General features: G+C 34.3%; 2 protein-coding genes across 2 annotated transcripts in view; both read right to left on the reverse strand.

The window, feature by feature from the left end:
* Positions 1–17,360: 17,360 nt before the first annotated feature.
* Positions 17,361–18,218, reverse strand: LOC144435122 (uncharacterized). The gene has a single exon (XM_078123685.1). The coding sequence runs from the start codon at positions 18,216–18,218 to the stop codon at positions 17,361–17,363; it is 858 nt and encodes a 285-aa protein (XP_077979811.1).
* A 773-nt stretch (positions 18,219–18,991) lies between these two features.
* LOC144442552 (S-adenosylhomocysteine hydrolase-like protein 1) overlaps positions 18,992–24,250 on the reverse strand; it is a 46,624-nt gene continuing 41,365 nt past the window's right edge. Inside the window, exon 14 of the mRNA XM_078131938.1 lies at positions 18,992–23,806. Coding sequence (XP_077988064.1) covers positions 23,800–23,806 — 7 coding nt within the window. The 3' untranslated portion in view covers positions 18,992–23,799. The remainder of the gene's footprint in view (positions 23,807–24,250) is intronic.

Genomic DNA, 24,250 nt, shown 5'->3' on the forward strand with positions numbered 1-24,250 from the left:
ATGCAAATTAAGTTTGAGTGCAGGGGATTCACTATGAGCATGCAGTTCTGAAGAGACGAGATATCAAGTTCAGTGAGACAAGCATTTATATGGAGATAAACACAATAAGGATATCGATAGCATAGATTGATCCTTCACTTTAAAAGCGGTCAGTTTAAAGTAACCGTTGGATATTTAAATATTTGAACCTGTCCAATCTAGCAAAGTCTAAAGTGAAACATACTATTGTAATATTAGTTGTGAGCACGCTAGCGCTGCTACTGTTGACATCGTTAACCAAATACAGCGCAGACAAATTTACAAGCAGTGATTGCGTGTCAATCTCGTACCTTGACCGTGATAATATACCTCATCTAATCGAAACTGCATGCTCACTATAACCCCCTCTGTAACGATTTCAGTTTGAGAAAGTGGTTTACTTTTTAATACACAATCTGATTACTTTGTGCAAATATTCATACCGTTTGTATTATCTTTTGTCTTTGAGATAGTCTTATCGCAATATCGATAATCTTTCCATGAGGCAATGTAGAACGGTTATAAACTGAGTTTATAAATTTTTATCTCTAGTAAATAATACTTACAAAATACTTCGATTAAAACTATTCTAGTATAATGTTAATCTCGATGCATGCTTTCTATGACATTGAGATTTGTGTTCTGGCATTTTCAGGACCGTTGGTTGCATAGTGAGGAGTTGGTGTACATTTTGTATACGTATGATAAATTACGTCACCGGATCGTTTACAAGTTATATCTGAATGCCAGGTTTGATTTCAGTCAATTGTTAAGTGATGGTTAAGTTTACATCAGTAAGAACAATACTGAAAGTACCTTATAATTTGCAGAAAAATATTACATTCCAAAAAGATATATAAACTCAGTTTATGCCCCTTTAATCTTCACCCTTTTAAATTTGCTGTTGTTATCATGGAATATAAATCCTTAATAGTTAAAGAGTCATATACTAGTAAGATGTGGTTTTTTCACTGCAATGTCGATAATCAATATTAATCTCACAGGCCAAAGCATAATGTTTCCGCTGATGAATCAAAAATGTATGTGTAGAATAGTTGGCATTGCCGTAAAAAGGACAGTTGCCTACATGACGATATTCAATATTGAATGTAACGGTAGCGAATTATGTAATAGGGAAACTATGTTGTAGAAATAATAATAAAAATTTGTTTTTAACACATTTTCCTATTACTAGTATTAGTTGATGTTATTGGTTTAAACGTTTATGGACGCTAATAGGGATTTTTTAAACAGGCAAAATCATCAAACGTGCTACGATTTGTGCTAAGATTGACCTTGTTCTTCATATGTATAAACACTTAGTAGTGTATGACGAGGGTATGACGAAACAGTATGTGATACAGCAATGTTAAAACGAATCTGCATCCTGAACCAAGTCCTCCTTGGATGGAAAGTGCTCAGCACGTGGTTGTAATCGACATATTCATCACCATGTCATCAAGAATTAATAAGGAGAACAAGAAGACGTACTGGAAGATGGAACGTGATTAAATAATTAAGACGAGGCGGTCGTATATAGGTGTAAACAAATGCTGAATTCCATATTTAGAAAAAAGAAGAAGAAATTATTGCAAGTTCACTACGAACAGAATAATTCCAGCCACTAGCATTCTGTGCAAAGAGGTTGTTTTATCATTTATTCATTCATTCCTGTGTTCATCTCACACTGGTAGAGTGTATATTAGATATGTGTAGATGTATATGTATATTGTAGGGTAGGACCTTGGTTCCGTTGCAGAATAGGCTTTGGCGTAGGCTCTCAGACGTAAATGTGGACGGTTTTTGTTGGTTTACTGTGTTGTGTATAACTATGCAAACCTCTACCCATCTTTGTTGTTATTTACTTTAAAAACAACATTCTTAATTTATTAATATTCAGGCCATCATGTATTGCAATTGCGACATATCTGAATGAAATTCAAGAGAATCACTTTAACGGCTTGTTTCCTGGAAATGAAGACGCATTATTTTCACTTCAGTACAATGCTTGGATGGACATTGGTCCCGAGTTTATTACTCTCAGTAAAATTCTGAGGTGGGAATAGGCTCGAATGATTTATCTACCGGTACTTTTATTTCCATCGTATATCGTCTTCTTAGAATAGATAGCTGGTAGTACGTACGTTGACTTGCGGTTGTCGTAAAACGAGCCTTGGGACATGAACACACAGGGTGGAGTGACAGTAATGTTATTGCTGGCATGCATGCTTCTTCTCAGTTTCTTTAGTGTTCTATTTCAAATTGAAAGTTTAGTGTAATACGTTTCTGCATGCTCTAGAATTCAACTAATGAATATCAGCCAATGATACTAGCATAGTATGTGGCATCATATTAAATAGAAGCTCTAGCTATAAAATACTTCGGCAACAGTGAGTCGACGGCTGTTGTCAAGTTATATTAACGGAGAAGAGCGTTCCTAAGTTGGACGAGGATGGAAAAAATAAGCCCCAATGACAGAGGTCAGAGAATCAGAACGTTGCGTGGTGGTGTACGTTGTACTGACTTGTATCGGTAAAAGTTAACGTTATCAATGAAAGCAGAAAACATATTAGTGTCCCCCTTTAAAGTGGCCATATGGATGAGAATTTGGTATTTATTTTGGATTTTTAATTTATAAAATAACTTTACTATGTTTTTCTACTTGAAAATATAATGTGACATAAGATATTCCAGGTCTGTGTTTGTAACCAAATAAATTGCAACAAGTGCAAACGGTTTGTTATTGTACAATCATTTTTCATTGTTTTGCAATTTTTATTGAGTTACAAACACAGGCTTAGTATATGTTATTATGATAGATTTTACTATGTGTAATTATACAGTAACCCCCCCCCCCCCACTTCCCGCATTTTGGAGATTTACAGTTGTATGGTAAACTACATAAAATAACAAAGGAATCGGCAGTGTCCATACATAACAATAAGAGATTTCTTTACAAACAGATGCTAGTTTTACAAAAAAATGTCTCAAGTTGGCAAATAAGCATACTATTAAGCCAGCAGAGTTTTCTCTTTCAATCTTGATTTTGAAGCAGCATCAATACAACTGTGTGGCTATATTGTCTACACTTTAATCTATATATATTTCGGAGCCGGAGAGAGAGAGAGAGAGAGAGAGAGAGAGAGAGAGAGAGAGAGAGAGAGAGAGAGAGAGAGAGAGAGAGAGAGAGAGAGAGAGAGAGAGAGAGAGAGAGAGAGAGAGAGAGAGAGGGGGGGAGGGAGGGAGAGAGGGAGGGAGGGAGGGAAAGAGAGAGAGAGAGAGGGAGGGAGAGAGAGGGAGGAAGAGAGAGGGAAGAGAGAGAGAGCTAGAGAGACCCGTTCGTGAGGTTGAATTTGGTTAGCAAAATATTTCGTGCCCTACCTTCCATAAATTTCATCACCTCCTTTGCACATCCCTTTTTCACCTCCCCCATTTTCTCCAAAGCCCCCACCTCGCTATAAGCTCTGATCCTTCCCTAAAACGCAACGACACTGTAACATATGTACTGTACCCCTGACAGTACCAAGGATGCTATGAGGGCGCCCTCACACGATGTATTTACAAAATTTAGCGGACGCCAACAACCATGGATGTATCACCCATATTGGTGATACCATGCACAAACCAGAAGAATAATCGACATGTGTTACGTTTTTCTTGCAAAACCTTAACGGGTTTGATCAAAAACTAGTCCATGTAGCATGTAATGTATAGTCTTCGTAGACACTGAGATCGACCTGAATAGTAGTACACTTCTACCTATTATGCAAATTAAAATTTACATACTTGAGGTATGGTGGTTAATATCGTCAATATAATTCTAAACTGTAATACAGTCCCTTTTCGAATTACAAAATAATGCTTTGTATTAAATTTCTAATTATTTTGGAGTACCGTTCTGTTTGCATTTAAGGAAAAACAAAATGCAAACGCCAATGAAAACATTTTTCTGATAGGCGTGGCTCCGGCTTCAAAACCGTACAATGAATTTGAAGAAAAAAATATATATCCGTTTTGCGTATGTAATTGAGCCATCATTTGGTTGTTTATAATCAATTTGCAATATAAACCAATTTTTGTAGGCCCTGGGTATATTAATCGGGCCAATAATTAATTTGAAAAATAGGTAGATAACATTCATTTTTACAGATATCATGGAAGAAATTAATGGAAGTGAACATATACATACACAGTTAGGTTTTATGTACTGTTTATTTTATTACACACGACACAAACATCGACAGTGCAAGGTAAGACGAACCCCTTACACAGACACCACAGTCAATGTCAATACTAGTATGTACCATGTGTTAGAATATAGACCATAATTTTAGAATAGGTGCGGTAGGCAGACTTTCTAATTTTTTTTCTTGGAATGTGAGTCTCTAGTTCAGGAAGTAATTTTTTCCGTTGTTTTCCATATATGGTCTCTGTGCTGTTATGTTGGTTTCTTCTCATCAGATGTACAGTCATTACAGATTGGAAGAAGAGTTTTATATTGTCTTTTTATATTGATGTAAGTTTCCACATCCACTATTCCTTGCGAGACTTCACAATTTTCGGGATTTTATTATTTTTTTCTCGAATATGTGAAAAAAGAAGAAGTTTAGGGTCGTCACGAAAAACTGGGTGGGGTCGGGTAACCGGAACCAAACATTTTTTTTTAGGTCCAATCACACCAACTCATTAAAAATTGTTATTCCAACAATTACAAGTGAAAGTACACGATCTGCAAATAAGGGCTCACGCAATATAGCAACATAATATATTGATACTTGTGTCCCGAGATATACTTCTGAATATGACGATATATAGATAAAATTGAAATTGCGGGCGGGGAGAAGACGTGTCGAAACCCTGCAGTATGGAAAGCCACAGCTGACTTAAGTGTGCAATTACTATTATTGTATGTGCAAATACTATGTTATTATGTGCATTCAATAGTTTATTATGTGCAAATCTTAAGTTATTATGTGCATACTGTATTATTATAAGTACAGATATTATTATTATATGTGCTAACACTATGTTATTATGTGCATTAAATATTTTATTATGTGCAAATCTTAAGTTATTATGTGCATACTGTATTATTATATGTACAGTTACTATTATTATATGCGCTAACACTATGTTATTATGTGCATTTAATAGTTTATTATGTGCATACTGTATTATTATATGTACAGTTACTATTATTATATGCGCTAACACTATGTTATTATGTGCATTTAATAGTTTATTATGTGCATACTGTATTATTATATGTACAGTTACTATTATTATATGCGCTAACACTATGTTATTATGTGCATTAAATATTTTATTATGTGCAAATATTAAGTTATTATGTGCATACTGTATTATTATATGTACAGTTACTATTATTATATGCGGTAACACTATGTTATTATGTGCATTAAATATTTTATTATGTGCAAATATTAAGTTATTATGTGCATACTGTATTATTATATGTACAGTTACTATTAGTATATGCGGTAACACTATGTTATTATGTGCATTAAATATTTTATTATGTGCAAATATTAAGTTATTATGTGCATACTGTATTATTATATGTACAGTTACTATTATTATATGCGCTAACACTATGTTATTATGTGCAAATCTTAAGTTATTATGTGCATATTGTATTATTATATGTACAGTTACTATTATTATATGCGGTAACACTACGTCGTTATGTGCATACAGTAGTTTATTAAGGGCTTTCGTTAAGATCCCCCGCTAGAGGGCACACTTTCTCGCCGATTCAAACACGTACGCGCAGACTCGAGTTGCTGTTGTGTTATCCTTTTGTGAGCACGTTCCGTCGTCGTCTGTCATGGAGTCCCACGTCTGTTCTGTCAGATTTAGGTCTGTCAGCTTTCACAGCACGTTTCTTGACAGAGGGAGTCACTTTCTCTCATGTGCTCGACATGACTGAGGAAAATTTAATAAGTTTTCCTTTCCTTTTCTGACCCAAGAAAACATATTTCAGGATTTTTGTTGCAATATCTCAATGACACAGTCAATATCTGAAGGGGACTATTTGGTTTCTGTAAATTAAGACAATTTAAAAAACAAGACAGGAGTCAATAGACTAGTGTTAAAATCTAGTGTTTTTCTTTCAATATAAATCTCTTATAAAGATGTACAAATAAATCTTTCTCAAGTTGAGAATGAAAATTGAGGAACAACAAATATAACGAAATACAAAAAATAATATCTTCCCTGAGAACTTACAGGAATTGACTGATTCAAAGAAAAGCAAGTTTAGTACTGATCAGAGTTGATTTTGGAACTGTTCTATAATTTAAAGTTGTAATTTAACGTAGACAGACGTCTTTCATACTAACTGCTAATTCTTCTACTTGCACAGAACAAGTTATTTAGAGGTACAGTTGTGAACCATTGTGACGTGGTATAAGTATGAACAACGCATTCAAACTTAATGATTAATTAAAAAAAAATTGCACTGCTACTCCATTTGAAAAAAAAATTGATGCAGGACTGACAGTAGAAAAAAAAATTGCTGTCACTCTGACTGGGAAAAAAAATTGCTCCCATACCTACTTCCTCCATACCCCCCCCCCCCCCAGAAATCAAACGGTTCTCCCCTTAGTTACGGTAGATCTCGATCTAGACGTCACTAGGCGATCTAGTTGCCGCACGAGTTGGACCCCCTGTCAGCTCCCAGGCCCGGCCCGCCCCAAAGCTTCCCGGCACCGACTTCTTAAATCAAGTCGGTCATACCCAATCTTCTGACACCAAAACTTATTAAATTTTCCTCAGTCATGTCGAGCACATGAGAGAAAGTGACTCCCTCTGTCAAGAAACGTGCTGTGAAAGCTGACAGACCTAAATCTGACAGAACAGACGTGGGACTCCACACAGGCATTTGTTTCCCGGGTTATGGCTCAGAATATTTCTATCAGAATACAATAAAATGTCGATAATATCGTTAATAGTGACGTATTAAACCAACACTATATGAAAGGGGTAAAGTTACACATGTTTCTGTGATCGCGCAGTTTCACTAAATGCGAAGGAAGACACTCTTCCTTCGCATTTAGTGAAACTGCACGATCACACAAACAAGTGTAATTTTACCCCTTTCATATAGTGTTGGTTTAATACGTCACTATTAACGATATCATCGACATTTTATTGTATTCTGATAGAAATATTCTGAGCCATAACCCGGGAAACAAATGCCTGTGGGACTCCATGACAGACGACGACGCGTCGACGGGACGTGCTCACAAAAGGATAACACAACAGCAACTCGAGTCTGCGCGTGCGTGTTTGAATCGGCGAGAAAGTGTGCCCTCTAGCGGGGGATCTTAACGAAAGCCCTTAACCCTTTGAACCCCAAGCCCCTGAGAGGGTATTATATAGGTGTTGGTACCATGTTACATAACACCTGGTGTCAAAACTGACCAAGGATGACCCAGGAAAACTATATATTTATGGAATCTACATATGTCAGAGTTTCCAAAAATATGCAAATTTATGTCATGTGACCTCATTATATATTCAAAATGGCCGCCAAACCAGTAAAGTTATGAAATATTTTTCACATTTTTATAATTTGTATTGGTGAGAGTACAAAATTCTCAGTTTTTTATAGAATTTTAGCCCACAATGTTACCAGCCTCTGGAATGATATAGAAATATTACATAATATGTAAAGATTTATGTATGTAATTTTGATTTTCACCCTGGTAAACATGTGGTAACTCGTTATTTTTGCATGCAATTCAAGGAGTGGAAGTACCATATTGCAGGATTGTTTGAGTCCAAACTGACCAATGATGATCTGATGAAACCATATACTTTTGAACTGGTCATAAAAAAAGCATCCCAAAAATATGCAAATATTGGTCACGTGACCTCATTATATATTCAAAATGGCCGCCTTTACAATAAAATTATTGAATGCTCTGCCCATTTTTCAATTTGTATGGGTAAGAGTATAATATTTTCAATTTGTTATTGCATTTTATCCCTCAATGTTACAAGGCTGTGCAATAATATTGAAATATTACATCATATGTAAAGATTTAGGAGCAAAACTCTGATTTTCACCCCATACAACATATGGCGGACACATAGTAAATTGGTACTCTTGAACAGGGATTCTGAGAGTGACAGTGCCATATTACAGGATCGTTTGAGTCTAAACTGACCATATTTGACCATACATAACCAAGTATTTTTGGAATTACCAAAAGATAGCGGTCCCAAAAAAATGCAAATATCGGTCATGTGACCTCATTAAATATTCAAAATGGATGCCATTACAGTCAAGTTATTGAATTTTATATAATATTTTCAATTTGTATAAGTGAGAGTAAAATATTTTCAATTTTTTATTGTAATTTTAGCCCTCAATGTTGCAAGTCTGTAGAATAATATGAAAATATGACATCATATGTAAAGATTTGGGCCAAAAATCTTTGGTTTTAGTCATTATGTACTAGGCAAACATACAGTAATTTGATATGTTCGGCATACCATTCAACAAGTGAAATAGTCATATTACATGGGTGCCAGAGTCCAAACAGACCATGTTTTACCATACATAACCAAGTATTTTTGGATACATCCAAAGACAGTGGTCCCAAAAATATGCAAATATTTGTCATGTGACCTCATTAAATATTCAAAATGGCTGCCATTATAGTCAAGTTATTGAATATTTCACAAATTCTTCAATTCGTGTTGGTGAAACCTGAAACATTCTTCATTTTTCATTGCACTTTGTTGTTCAATGTCATAAGCATGCAGAATTATATGCAAATATTTTATAATATGTAAATATTTGGGCACCAAATCTTTGTTTTTAGTCATCATGTACAGGGTAAACATATGATATCTGTGTGACATGATGCAAAAAATGTAAATACATGTATCATATTACAATACAAGCGTGCTTGAGTCCAAACTAGCCAAGTGTCATCTGGTATAACCATATATTTGTGGAATCAAAATGCAACATGGATCCCAAAAATATGCAAATTGTTTAAATTTTGAATTAAATATTCAAAATGGCCTCCAATACACAAATCATAGTTTTCTTGATATATTTTTTTCTATATTTTAAAGGTGAACGTAAGACATTTTTTTACTTTTCATGTCATTCTATTGCTCATTATTACATGGTTGTGCCTTAGCATGCAAATATACAACAACAAACAATATCTATAACATAAAAATGATCTTTAATATTCATCAAGTGCTGAATGTATGTGGTAAATCTGAAATGTCATCCCACAATATAAAAAGGATGAGTATCATATCACTAGGGCCCTAGGCCCCAGGCCATCGGTCAAATGTGACTTCTCTTTGTCTAATATTACTATACACTTTTCAACTCAGTGTGACACAGAGGACCCAAAAATAAATAATTTGGTCACATAACTTCACTGCTCTTTCAAAAATAGCTGACAGTCTCTAAAAAAATTGACAGAATCTGTGATATTTTTTATTAGCATTGGTAGTATAAGAAAAAAAATAAAAATGAGACACTAACACTCATGAGAAGTCAGGGAGTAGATAAATGGCACAGATATGGTAAATTGTCATTGCTACAGTACTTGTTACTAGTAGTTGCAATGTACATGTACATGCAAAGTCAATTGACAGTCCCCTAATATGTTACTACATGTGTATTGTTGAACTTGATTTTGATACATGAAACATTTTCAGCATACTTCTAACGGTCCCAAACTAAACACCAATGGCAGCATCTGGTATAAAATATATGGATATTGTAATCTCAACAGTGCCACGTGACATAATTGGTTATTCAAAATGACTGAAAATCTTAGGTAATCTGATATCAACAATATTTTTGGTTGTGTTTATCAGAAGTGTTGAGGATTGAACGTATGATGGGCAACACATGTAACAATAAACTTACATGAATTCAGACAAAAAAAGTATTCTACAATGTACATGTACATGTGCTACTCTTGATCTCGTTGGCATGTATCACATTGTGGTATCTAAACTATCCAGATGCATACATAAACCTACATTGCTTCATTTGTGAACTACATGTAAAACTGTAAAACCAAGTTGATACTGGAAGATAACAAACAACAAGACAATAACAACATCTTGTATGATGCTCTCAAATAAACTAGTGATACAGCATACAAATGTAAGAATTTGAGCTACAAACAACTATACAACACTATTTGCAATATAAATGTTATCAAAATAAGACAAAAATATGTAGATGATAAAATAAGGTACAAATCATAGACTAATATTGTCATGAACAGTTACACATGTGCAAGTAGTTTTTTTTTTACATTTTGAGAATATACATGTAATACCACTGTCAATGTTCATCCTTATTTCTTGAGTGTGTAAGGAGTTGTAGCTCACTGTTCAATCAAGTAATGCCTCTTCCTGGTACACTCTGTTGGGTATGAAAATTGTCCATACACAGCTCATCACCAGTATTGAGTAGACCCTTCAAAATATCAATTTCAATAGGTGCAGGCTTATCCCAGGTTTATTGTATTCTTTTCCTGAAATTCAACAACAAGAATGACAAAGTTTATTATTCTCAATATTTCTTTTGTATGTTGACTTTGGCTGATGTCAAAATTGCAAATCATACAATGCACTAACAACAAAACACTTGAACTGAAAATAAAAATTGCAACAAGGAAAAAATGAAAATAAGTTTCATGGAATGTCCACATGTTTGTATGCATGTCTACATTTTTCACAATATTTCAACATTGCTAGAGTTCAAACATACTCTATAGAACAAGAAATGAACTATGTGTATCTTGCTATTATTTCAATGAAACATGTACATAAATGTCTACCTCTGAGATACACTTCACACATAACATTACATAAGCAGATGACTTATCTCGATAGTTCAATAGTTTATGTAAATACTCATGAAATTCAGTTGAACACTTGTCAAGAAAAGTTACAATTTGTTTATATAATTTATTACACATTTACTTTGATCTCAACTGATTGATATGTGTAACCTGACTCTAACATACAAATGAAGTATCAGAAATAGTATTGCTTGTTTTGAGATAATAACCATGACATACTAAAAATCTGACACTCTAAAAAAATGGAAATTAGAAATACATGGTCACCTAATTCTAGTAGTTTCAAAATTCATTTCTGGCTGTTTTGAACAGAGTACACGAATACATTTCATTCATAATACAACACATAGAAAATTCTGAACATATTCATATTTACCTTGATTGTGTTGAAGTCTTCCCAAAGTGATCCCAATGTTATCTGCTTGCCTTGCCTTCTATCTCTGTCACCTGGCATCAACACATGTCTGTGTTGACATCCCAAGTCCCGTTGCATTCTATGTATAGCATTCAGATTTGCGATGTCAAATATGTTGACATTGTTATCATTCAGATAATTACTTTACAACGAAGTTTGTTTGATTGCCGTGCACCAGTGTTTATCGATACCTTGCCCACGCTGACGATCATAAATACGGCAATGCCTATCATAATTTCGGAGCGTCGCCATTTTGACATCGTAGTATTAGCTGACCTTACACTTCTTCAATGACACGACACTGGCCATTTTACGATCGAGGTTCGATTTGTTGACACTACAATCTCCAATATGGCGGACCTTGATCCCATGTGTGTCTATACACAGTTCGGACGTCTTGAACACTGATTTTCAACAACAAAAACATCAAAAATAGCCTAGAAACGTCCCCAACCTGCTACGGATCTGTGCGTAATGGTCGCGTTCTCGCCATTTTTAAAAACTCGCACAAATTTTGCTCAAAATTCATGTAAAAATCACGGTTTTCTTGTGTCAAACACGGTCAAACGCACATACTACAACATAGTGGGTGTATGGCTCCCTAGCTTACTCATATCTGACAGCTGGCCCCTCAGCAATGTCTTTAACTATGAGTTACATTATCAAGTTGTAAATAGCGTGTGTTAGCTTAATCTCGCGGATAAATACCGTCGAACGGCAACTAAAGGGTTAATAAACTACTGTATGCACATAACGACGTAGTGTTACCGCATATAATAATAGTAACTGTACATATAATAATACAGTATGCACATAATAACTTAAGATTTGCACATAATAACATAGTGTTAGCGCATATAATAATAGTAATTGTACATATAATAATACAGTATGCACATAATAACTTAAGATTTGCACATAATAAAATATTTAATGCACATAATAACATAGTGTTAGCGCATATAATAATAGTAACTGTACATATAATAATACAGTATGCACATAATAACTTAAGATTTGCACATAATAAACTATTTAATGCACATAATAACATAGTGTTAGCACATATAATAATAGTAACTGTACATATAATAATACAGTATGCACATAATAACTTAAGATTTGCACATAATAACATAGTGTTAGCGCATATAATAATAGTAACTGTACATATAATAATACAGTATGCACATAATAACTTAAGATTTGCACATAATAAAATATTTAATGCACATAATAACAGTGTTAGCGCATATAATAATAGTAACTGTACATATAATAATACAGTATGCACATAATAACTTAAGATTTGCACATAATAAACTATTTAATGCACATAATAACATAGTGTTTGCACATACAATAATAGTAACTGTACATAAACTATTCAATGCACATAATAACATAGTGTTTGCACATACAATAATAATAACTGTACATAATAAACTATTAAATGCACATACTAACATAGTGTTTGCACATACAATAATAGTAACTGTACATAATAAACTATTAAATGCACATACTAACATAGTGTTTGCACATACAATAATAGTAACTGTACATAATAAACTATTTAATGCACATAATAACATAGTGTTTGCACATATAGTAATAGTAACTGTACATATAATAATACAGTATGCACATAATAACTTAAGATTTGCACATAATAAACTATTGAATGCACATAATAACATAGTGTTTGCACATACAATAATAGTAACTGTACATAAACTATTCAATGCAAATAATAACATAGTGTTTGCACATACAATAATAATAACTGTACATAATAAACTATTAAATGCACATACTAACATAGTGTTTGCACATACAATAATAGTAACTGTACATAATAAACTATTAAATGCACATACTAACATAGTGTTTGCACATACAATAATAGTAACTGTACATAATAAACTATTTAATGCACATAATAACATAGTGTTTGCACATATAGTAATAGTAACTGTACATAGAATAATACAGTATGCACATAATAATTTAAGGTAAGCACATAATAAACTATTGAATGCACATAATAACATAGTATTTGCACATACAATAATAGTAATTGCACACTTAAGTCAGTTGTGGCTTTCCATACTGCAGCGTATACTAGGCATCCAGCATAGCTAGCTAGGATGATAATCCGTACAACTGGTAGTACAAGCAGTACGTGTAGACGTAAATGCGATCCTAGGAACCTGCGTTATTTACTCCTTTTTACATATTATCGACCACATACATCAATATTATCAATATTTTATCATATTCTGAAACATATCTCGGGACACAAGTGTCTGTGGTCAGTTCTTACCCTTTCTACATGTGTGCAATCAGCTGACATTTCCAGTAAAGAAACACGCAGTCTGTACTCCACGGTACACTTCGACCTTATGCAAATATAAATTTGCATACCTGGCGTATGGAGGATAAAATTATCAATATCATTCAAATTTAATGTTCTTTTTGAATTTTATAGTGATATTTTGCATTGAAAATCCATATTATATTGTTATATGTGGTCCTTTTGTAACAAGAGATACAAATATACATGTTGATACAAGTATTTTGGCTAGCGCCGCGTTGGCCCTCAAAACCGTATACAGAATTTGAAGCTGAGATATACAGATCACGATGGCAGCCAAACAATCGGCGATCATCATTCGGTAATAACCAATTTGCATATTAATGAAATTTTTGTAGGCCCCGGGCGTATAAATATGATCGGGCCAATATCAAAATTTAACGTTAGGTGAAAGCAGGATTAATGTATTAGTTCTACCGATACCATGTACATATCGTGTAGCGTCACGAGCAATCTAATCCTGTGCACATTTTTTTTCTGTTGCTGCTGTAAGCTATAGTTACTCTTTACGCATATATGCTTTGTTTTAGATAATTACTACATATATCTCTCAATCTATATGTCTTCGTCACTAACTGTAATTTTCATTTTACATGTAATAGCGGACCAAGCACGTACACAAATGTGTTCCGATAGTCCAAAATTCTTACATTGTGTGTCCTTGTTAGTGACATCAGACGAACGGTTTCATTGAACTATAGTATTTTATTTGCCACAAACTCAAAATCATATCAACATAACAAGAGAGAAAGTAAAAAAGACAGTGGAATAAATATTACACATAAACTGATGGATGAATACAGAGTTTATGGCTGGACCACAAAAATAGTTTGAAACAAACTAGTCAAGTTTGTGGCCCATACTACAATTGATTAAACAAAATAATCAAAGCAAAAACAAAAACAAATTTGAAATTAAAACAAAAACAAACAAAAAAAAACAAAAAAAAAACAAAACGCGTTCTCATCAAAAAATATATAACAACTGTAAACAATGTAAGGTAGAAAAAGCTGAATTAATTTTGTAACAAATACTGTTTTAACTGAGATTTAAAAGTAGTCCTGGATTGTATTTTTTTCAATTCTTCAGGTAAGGAGTTCCAATGTTTTGCAGCTGCATACTGAAAATTGTGTTGCGTCAAAGTAAGATTTACTTTTGGAATGTAAAAGTTATCTCTCGTTGTATTCCGAGTGTGATACGTATTTGGTGGTGTGTTGAAATAGTCGTTAACTGTTTGCGGGAAGTGACCGGCCCTCAAATCAAAAATAAATAAAGAAGTATTAAATTTGCATTGCTGGTGGACATTTAGAATTCCTAGTTGCTGAAAAAGAGGGGAGGAGGGAGCATCAATATTTGAAAAAGTTATAAAGCGAATAACTTTCTTTTGAAGGTTTAAGATAGGCTTGAGAAATGTATTGTATTGCCCCATATCTCTATACAATATGAGATATGGGGCAAGATCATAGAGTTATACAGCAGAAGAAGAGTAGATTTAGGTACGTAATAGCGAATTTTGGAAATTATGCCAATAATTGGAGAAATTGCTTTCCTAACTTTTTCAATGTGTGATGTCCAAAGCATATTTTGATCTAAACACACGCCAAGATAATTGGTTGACGTTACTTGTGAAATTTGTGAGCGATTGATGCCCAAACTTCCCTCCGTTTTCACCAATCTTTGCGAAGTCTTAATAATCATGAAATTAGTTTTTTCTACATTGATAGTGAGCCTATTGGCGTCGCACCAGTCACAGACTTTCCTGAAGACGAAATGGAGTTGATCAAGCTGAATTATATTTGAGGGATTCTTGATAAATTGAAACAAGTTTGTGTCGTCGGCAAATAATCGAAATTCAAATGCATCAGTAGCGTTCACAATATCATTAATGTAAATCAGAAAGAGAAGGGGGCCTAAAATTGAGCCTTGTGGTACGCCACATTGTATTTCGCTATATGGCGAGGTAACATTATTTATACAGACACACTGCTTACGCTGGGAGAGATAACTTTTAAACCAAAGTAAAGGCAAGCCTCTGACACCATAATGACTCAGTTTCTGTAGAAGAATACTATGGTCTATTGTGTCAAAGGCTTTCCGCAAATCAATGAATATACCACATGTCAGATATCCATTGTCCAGCTTATTAGCAATACCAGTGATCAGGTCAACCAGGGCAAGCTTAGTACTATGTTTTTTCCTGAAACCAAACTGAGTTTTGATGAGGATGTTGTATTTTTCAAGATATGTAACAAGTTGATGATTGACAATAGATTCAAACACTTTACATGTGTTTCCAAGGTTGTTTGTAGTTAATTTATCGGGAGTACATTTGGTATGTGTTTTGTTCAACATCTCTTTAATAATAAGCCAAGTTTTGTTGGTGTTGCCAGAGGCATTTGAAATTGTATTGGTGTAGTAGTTTTTCTTAGCCAACCTAAGGAGCTTCGTCAATGTATTCCTGTACCTAGTATACTTATTTTTAATTTGGTTATTCCTTGGGTGATTTTTCATTTTCGAGAAAAGTTTATGTTTTGTATGTATGGATGTAAATAAGCCCTTTGTGATCCAGGGTCTTTTAATTGACTTTTGTGTTCTTGTAAATGTTTTTATTCGAAGATGTCTTCTGATAACAGTATGAAATAAATCATTAAAAATATTGTATGCTTCAGACGGATCTTCGCACATGTGGACTGGTTGCCAGGATACATTGCTTAGGTCAGCTAAAAAGGCCTCTTTGTTGTAATTCCTGAAATCGTAGGTGTGTGTTTTGGTACTGTTTTCAAAAACGTGATGCAGACTTTTAATAATGCCGAAAATTGGATAGTGGTCTGAAATGTCTGTTTCAATTGTACCGGACTCAATAAAGTGGTCAGTAATATTTGTCACCAGGTGGTCTATTACCGTGTGTGAGGTGTTAGTAACTCTGGTAGGGGTGTTAATTAATTGTGTCATATTGTATGTATTCAGGAGAGTATTGTAATGAGTAACGGGTCACCGGGCTATCTAAAGATGTGTCAATATTCATATCGCCAAGGAGAATACAATCACGCCCGTTCACTGACACCTGATCAAGGCATGCTTCTAAACTGTCAATGAATTCATTAAAAGGTGTGTTGGGTCTTCTGTAGATAACGCCTATAACAATCTTTTTGTTGTTGATCATAGTTTCCCCAAAGATGGATTCGCAGTGATTAATTTTACATGTGTTAATGCGAGAGAAGGACAACGAGTTGTGAAAATACAGAGCGACTCCACCACATTGTGAGGCTTCACGATTACAAGTAACGAAAGTATAGGAAGGCAAATCATAAAGACAGCAATTTGAATTGGGATGTAACCATGTTTCCGTTAGAGCTATAAAAAGAAAATTTTGATCTAACATGCTTAGAAAGTTAACAAAGCTATCAAAGTTTTTTGTAAGGGATCTGACATTGCAATGTAGGAAAGAACATGAACTGTGTAAAAGATTTCTATCAGAATTGAACTGGTTGACGGTGCAAGACTTACAGCTGTATTTGACTATGACTTCTTCGTTCATCATGAAATGGCTGACATACTTAGAGAATAAGTAATCGAAAAATAGTTACCCAATACTTTGAATATCTTCAATGAGACAAGTCTGATGATATTGTATTCAATAAAGAAATACATGTAATACTAGTATATTTAGTTAGACGATACGATCGAGATCTCTTACAGTTGCTACGATGATTGCTGGGTCGCCGACATTTTTCCGCACGTAGATTTTGCCACTGTGCGTCCAAATGAATTTCCAGTGTTTTTCGTTGCGTAGCTGATTTACCTGGAAGAAGAGTTGCTTATTAGTTGGTGTTAAGTTCTCGTTGATGTAAATACGATTGTTGCTTGTGACGCCAATGTTACGGGTAGTCTTGCCTTTAAGGTTTTTTCTTGATGAATACAGTTTATTTCGGAGGGAACGACGAACGAACTTGACGATGATTGTGGCTGGTTTACGCTGGCCATTACTTTGCCGGCTAGGTCTTTGAGGAAGACGATGTGATATATCAATATCATCAGGCGAAACATTGACACCGGCGATCTCAGCTACTTTAACCACGATATTATCTGTGTCTTCATTTCCATCCTCAGGTATACCTGATATTTCTAAGGTGTTTCTTCTGGTGTATTGATGTAGTTCGTTGACTTCCTTTGTTGTGTTAGCTAGTTTATCTTTCAAATCTTTGTTTTCATTTCGTAGACTTTGCAGTTGCTTTGCGAAGTCATCAAAAGAGTTACTCACATAGGTAATGGACTTCTGGAGTTCACGTATGTTGTTTTCCATTACAGTAAGCTTGTAGACTTTAGCGGTGAGGGTAAGCAATGTCGCCTGTATAGTGTCAAGTTGTGATTTCTCAGGCACGTGATTGTCATTGTCAGTAGTAGCATCGGCCATCTTGACTGCACTTGAACTTGCTGTTGGAAAGCGATGAAGTTTACATGACTTGCAGAGATGCAGGTCGCCCTGGGACAGCTTAGCTCTCGAGTTACCACAATCCTGACACTTCATAATTGTTTTCAAATGGTTGCAATTGTAGAAAGCGTTTGTTGATAATGGAAAATTTGAGGTTTTTGCTGGAGCGACCTTGTGCACGCTACCCCATTGTATGCATTTCATGAGCTGCTGAAGCCATTTCCTGGCCAAGGCAGTAACTTCAACAACAAAGTAAATAAAGTGTCTCCTGTGAACTGCTCTAAGCATACAAACTGTACAACGAGATTTCACTAAAGGAACCTTTGATTAATTTCAACCATGTAGCTGATAAAGGTCGAAATCCCAGTAAATGCAGTACTGAATGTATAACACATTTCAGTAAAACCAGTGACAATGTTAGAGTCTGTTATGTTCCGTAGTACTATAATAATCGTTGCTGGTGTCATTTAGAGCTGTCAGTAATCAGAACATTTTTTTTATCAGCTATGGACAATTAGAACTGGCTTTGAAGGTGCTGAAAAGGAGACTTTTTGGCACCATCAAAATAATACATAGATACATGTATTATGTCTGTCTTATTTGTCTGTCTGTCTGTCTGTCTGTCTGTCTGTATGTATGTATGTATGTATGTATGTATTAGTATGGTTGCATGTCTTGTATCACCACACTACGAAATAGAAGCATTTCCATAAACATCATGCTCTGGAAATTCATTTCACAGTCACAATTGTCAATGTCCCATAGTAGGGTTGTGTTGCCTCCTACCTTGTACTTTAGTGTAAAATAAGTATTCTCTCTTGTATAGGACTCTATCAATAAATGAACAGCACAAGTTTTGTTGTTGTGATTTACAATTTTATTGATACAAGAAAACTGTCGGAATGAATCTTACATACATGTAGAGAATGACTGAATGTTCATATAGACAACTTACTCTATGATGTACAGTTTGTATTGTCTGCTTTCCACAGCAAGGTTACTATGCTAAATCAAACTAAACTACACAGTACAAGGCTTTACATTATATACACCTATCAATTTTAATCATTTGACCCCTGCATGTCTTCTCTCTCAGTGCAATAGCAGCATGATCATAGCAAGTATATTACTGACTAGTCTAGAGGCTATCCATGACTTCAAATCTCTTCTCATGTCTAGCTCAATAAGGTCTTGAGATGAAATTCCAAATGAAGCCATCCACACAGTCATTCTTATCATGTCTTTGATAATCACAGAATTCTGCCCCATAATAATTTAGTGTCTATTGGGGGCTGTTACATAATGTTCAAATATGGTACATGCCTATCAGAACACAACTTATACACTGATGACATCATTCTAACAGTTGGGAATTTACTCATTTGCATAAACAACTTTTGGTTCATGATTTCTGATTGAGCTAGACATGGGTGAAGAGAGATCTTGAGATTTGAAGCCACGGATAATATGTAGACTAATTTCTGACAGAATGTTGTGTATTTGCTTTGCCCTTTTTTAACCAGAAAACTTGGATTTCAAAAAAAATTTAATTTGATCATAATATGCGTACCAAGAACCCCTCTATGTAAATGAGTACTGTACATCAAATTCAGCCAATCATGGGGTCTGCTTGGTCACAGACTACCACCACTTCAATTGCCCTAAGACATGCATCTATATAGCTTGTTCAACTGACAAACAATAGCATATACCAGTATATATTTTGTGAACATCTACAATAACTAGCTCAGTACCTTCACTGGTACATGACTGATGTTAACTCAATCCGCTCAAAACACGCTTAGGCAGATGACAAACAGTTCCATATTCAAACCAAAAATTACAAAAACTATTTCACATAGCAATGGCTCAACCCACCTAGATACCTCCATGTTGTGCTACAACAAATATTACTTCCATCAGAAAGTGTGTTTTCAGTAGTGAGTGGCTAATCCTGTCTGATTCATTAATATTCTCACGTTTATTGTCGACATCATCTCTCACAGCCGGTAGATTTAAAAATCCATTAAGACTCACACACCCATTTTCTGGCGTGTTAAGTTAAAATATTCAGTTTGTTTTCCTAAGCATGTGTGGAGAGGACATCGATCAATCAGTGAAGATATTACACTTAATTATGACGAGCAAGATGAAATTAGTAGGTGTTTTGGAATTCCCCAGAAACCAGACCTGTGGAAAACGTACAATACAGTACTAATAGTACCCAATTTTAGATTTTTTTTTTATAGATTTTTAAAAAGTCCCTTATTTTTTTTTTTTTAATAATATTCCAGCACTTGAGACATAAAAGTGCACCTTGCATCTTTCTTCTTTACATTGGTACACATACTTTACAGCTCAGGAAAAGAAACACAATTTTTTTGTTTGCTTCCCCCCCCCCCCTACAAGTCAGAATGTTATGCCAACTAGTAAAACTAGCTAGTGACAAATCTAACACTATACAACTATCGCCAGTCATCTTGATCCTTAAAGAATGTCTGAAGTCCTTCACCACACCAACCCCACGTCACTATAATGGTACAATCTATTGCAGAGAACACAATAGGAACATACCAAAATATACAGGCAGTGGGGGTGACAGGGTTAATTGGAAGGATCAAACTGCAGTACTTGGTTACAAAGCATGACATGAAATTTCAAATTTTACATTTTTGTACTGGAGTTTTTACTTAAAACTAATATACACAGGATATGAATTTCCTTGTACAATGACTTTGATACAGGTTTTGTAAGCAATTTACAGCATTTCGAGATTAAACAACATCAAATTATTTTGTTCTTGTTACAAAATTCTGAAATATAAGTCAGGCAAAGTAAATGCATACACAACTTGAACATGGTAAAATTTACAGAAAGCTACAAACAGACAAGCATTGTGGATGCTTACAGCTTACTACTTTTTTTTTTTTTTTTTTTTTTTTTTTTTTGATGTCAAGATTTTTGAATCAGCAAGCAAATATTTTGGCTCCATTGTAGAATGTTACAGCTTTTAATTTAAAAAAACCAAAACATTTTCATAAATTTGTTTAATCAGCACGTGAAAGAGACCAACCTGTACATGATACGACTTATTATGTAGCAATGTAATTTACACACACGGTTATCTCCTAGAGTATAGAATTTAAAAGTTTTGTCATTATCACTGGTACTAGTAACGCATGGCAGCATCAACATCAATTTCACAAAGATGTAGGTTAAAACATTGTGCTTATACAAACATGAGGTTGGTAAACTTTAAAACTCTCTCAATTGAATGATTTATGTTGATCAGATGACAAAATGAGGGGTTTACTATGATGTAATTCTTTACTGTGTAATTCTTTTTCTAATAAGGTTAAACTGATTATGGGCAACTACGCTTCAGTATGTAGATGTTCTTAAAATTTTGAATTTCATTTGTAGCCAATTCAGTAGTGATTACAAACTTTTCAGTTTCCAACACAGTTTAGAAAGCTGTATCTAAAAAGCTTTCGTCCTTTCACTATAAGGACTTCCCCATTCAGTAGTGGTTGATGAAAACCGATGGTAATGTCATTCATTAACTATTCAGAGAAATGCTATATAATGTAATTTCTATATAGATAGCCACCGGAAGGGCATAGTAGAATGATGAACATTTTTGTAAACTCCCCCCTCCCCTCCCCTCCCCCGATTCACATTTTCATTACATTACTTGTACACTGCATGACATCATTCCTATGAGAATAAGCTAATTCATAAATCAGTTATCATAATGCATTCCAAGTTTTCAAACAGAACTAAATTTCAATGAATACACTTCATTCATGTTTTTCATATTTATAAGACTACTAATTTTCCTCCTCCTATTGTTTCTCTTTTCCTATTTTTTTTTGCAAACAAACAACTCCTCTACTACTCAAACTTTATTTATGAATTAAGCAAATTACTTTTTTTTTTCGTCCAATTTTGAACAAAGACAAGTCTCTGCTTGCCAGATATTATTCAGTGTAACCTGGACTGCAACACACTACCTTCAGTCTGTTGTGATGCAAATGACTTTCCTTTTTTTTAATGTAAATACAACATCCTGAAATGTACACAGCACTTGCTTTTACTGCTGTCACTCCCCAAAGTAATTTTTTTTTGATACTTTGTATTATATAATTATCTTACTTGCTATTTTATTTTTGACCCGTTTCTAGTATGAAAAGTTAAATGTATAACTTGACATTTTTGTTGCAAAGTAAGATTTTGAAGAAAGAAAAAAAAATTGCTCCTCATTATTGACGTGAAGATGAAATTTTCTTAGGAACAGACACTTTAAAGGTAATACGTATTATTGAATCTGACCTGACATGAGATTTTGAATAATGTATTCAAATTTGGTACATTGTTGGCACAAGAATTCACTAAATTAACAATAGTGTTATCAATTGGGGCATAACATTATGTATCACAACACTGTAGATGAATCCCCTTATTTGAGGGATTGAGATGTAGGAACTTTGGTAGCTCGTTACAATGTAATATTTCCCTGATGGATTTTGTAATCAATTTGGTTCATTCTAAAGGTTAACTGCTCATTTTGCATGATTTGGGTCTACATTTCCTAAATGTTACAAAACACCTTACTTTAAACAATATCAGTCTAAAATTAATTGAAAGAAGAAAACAAAAACCCAGAAAATAAAACTACAGTACTTCTATTTTGGTACTACAGAAGTATTGCTTTAATTGATTCATGCATAGTAAGTGCTCAGTCCTCCTTACCACTTTGTGAAGTCGCAACAAGCCAGCACTACTACCCACAAATCCTAGAGTCTACACAACAATCTAATGGTATGAAGACTGGACTTTACGCTACCCGACAGATACATAGATGATAAAGGCCCATGATTCAATCCCAAGTTCTTTCATTAGCACAATTTTATCAATGAGGACTACACAGGATCATTCTGTTGTCCTGGACCAACTTTTTCTATAACTAAACCAGACAACTGATTTTCACCACTAAATCTTTATCTAAAGTGGGCCTGTAAGAAGACTATCTCAACAAAGTGGGTTTCACACAGGCGTGTATACAGACATGAATTAGTCACAGTACTGCAATGATCTTTAAAAGACTTACATTTCACATCACATCTACAGATTTACATATCATTGGTGTCTTTATTTCATCAGAAACTTATTTAGCAAACAATGTCTTCCGTTTCTTTCTTTTGGATAAAACAATATTTAGAAAAGGTTGGTAACAACCCATAGGGTGGTAACTATCACTTCTGTTGATAAAGGGTAAGGTCAGCTCCTGTATTACGATGTAGTGTCAGAGATACGTACATATTTCTGCTGTACTGTATTTTTTTTGGTGAAAACATTTGCTTGTTAACACACATACCCTGAAGTACCTTCAAACTCAACTAATGCATATTCAGAAGAACCCCCAGTTAAGAAATTTTGTCACCATTAATATACATGTTCTAGTAATCAGTGTTTGTTACATTTTTAATCAAAGTAAGTGTCTTGACGACAGTCATGATTCTACAAAATAAAACACAGTTTCTGTACACTTGGGTTTTTTGCCAGAATTCTAGCATTCCAAACTGGAAACAAAATATTGTATCATGTTTGAAGATACAACATGTTGACTGAAATCACATACATTTTATATCACTGGCAGCTTCTTCTTGCATTGTTTTTAGTATCTGAAATGAAAATAAGAGAGAAAGAAAACGTAAATAATGAGTTTTGATACACTACAATTTGCCATATTTCAGTTATACACCTTCAAAGAAGAGTCACAAAAGTGCACCCCACATGTGGAAAAGTGAGGGCTAAATCACATAGCAGTACATCATGCTGTCATCAAAATGTGGTTGCAACAACTCCCTGAGTTCCTATTTATTTTTTTTTTCCTTTTTTTTAAAAAAATTTTTTAAATTTTTTTTTTATATTTATAAGATTTTATTGGTAACTTCAGTTGTTTACAATATGAGTTCCTATTTAATATGAGACAAATTTGGCAGAATGTTCTGACTGGTTGAGAAAACAACCAACCCTGAGAAACACTGTAGAATGAGGATTCATGTGAAAGGAGACTACACTACTCAACTATCATAACCCTCAATTCTGGTCCAAAAGCTGCTTTA

The sequence above is a fragment of the Glandiceps talaboti genome, chromosome 1 (assembly GCF_964340395.1).
Source record: "Glandiceps talaboti chromosome 1, keGlaTala1.1, whole genome shotgun sequence".
NCBI lineage: Eukaryota > Metazoa > Hemichordata > Enteropneusta > Spengelidae > Glandiceps > Glandiceps talaboti.

Bases quoted from the DNA above. Each gene is read 5' to 3' on its own strand.
- LOC144435122 (XM_078123685.1), bottom strand. From the start codon at position 18,218: ATGAAGTGTCAGGATTGTGGTAACTCGAGAGCTAAGCTGTCCCAGGGC.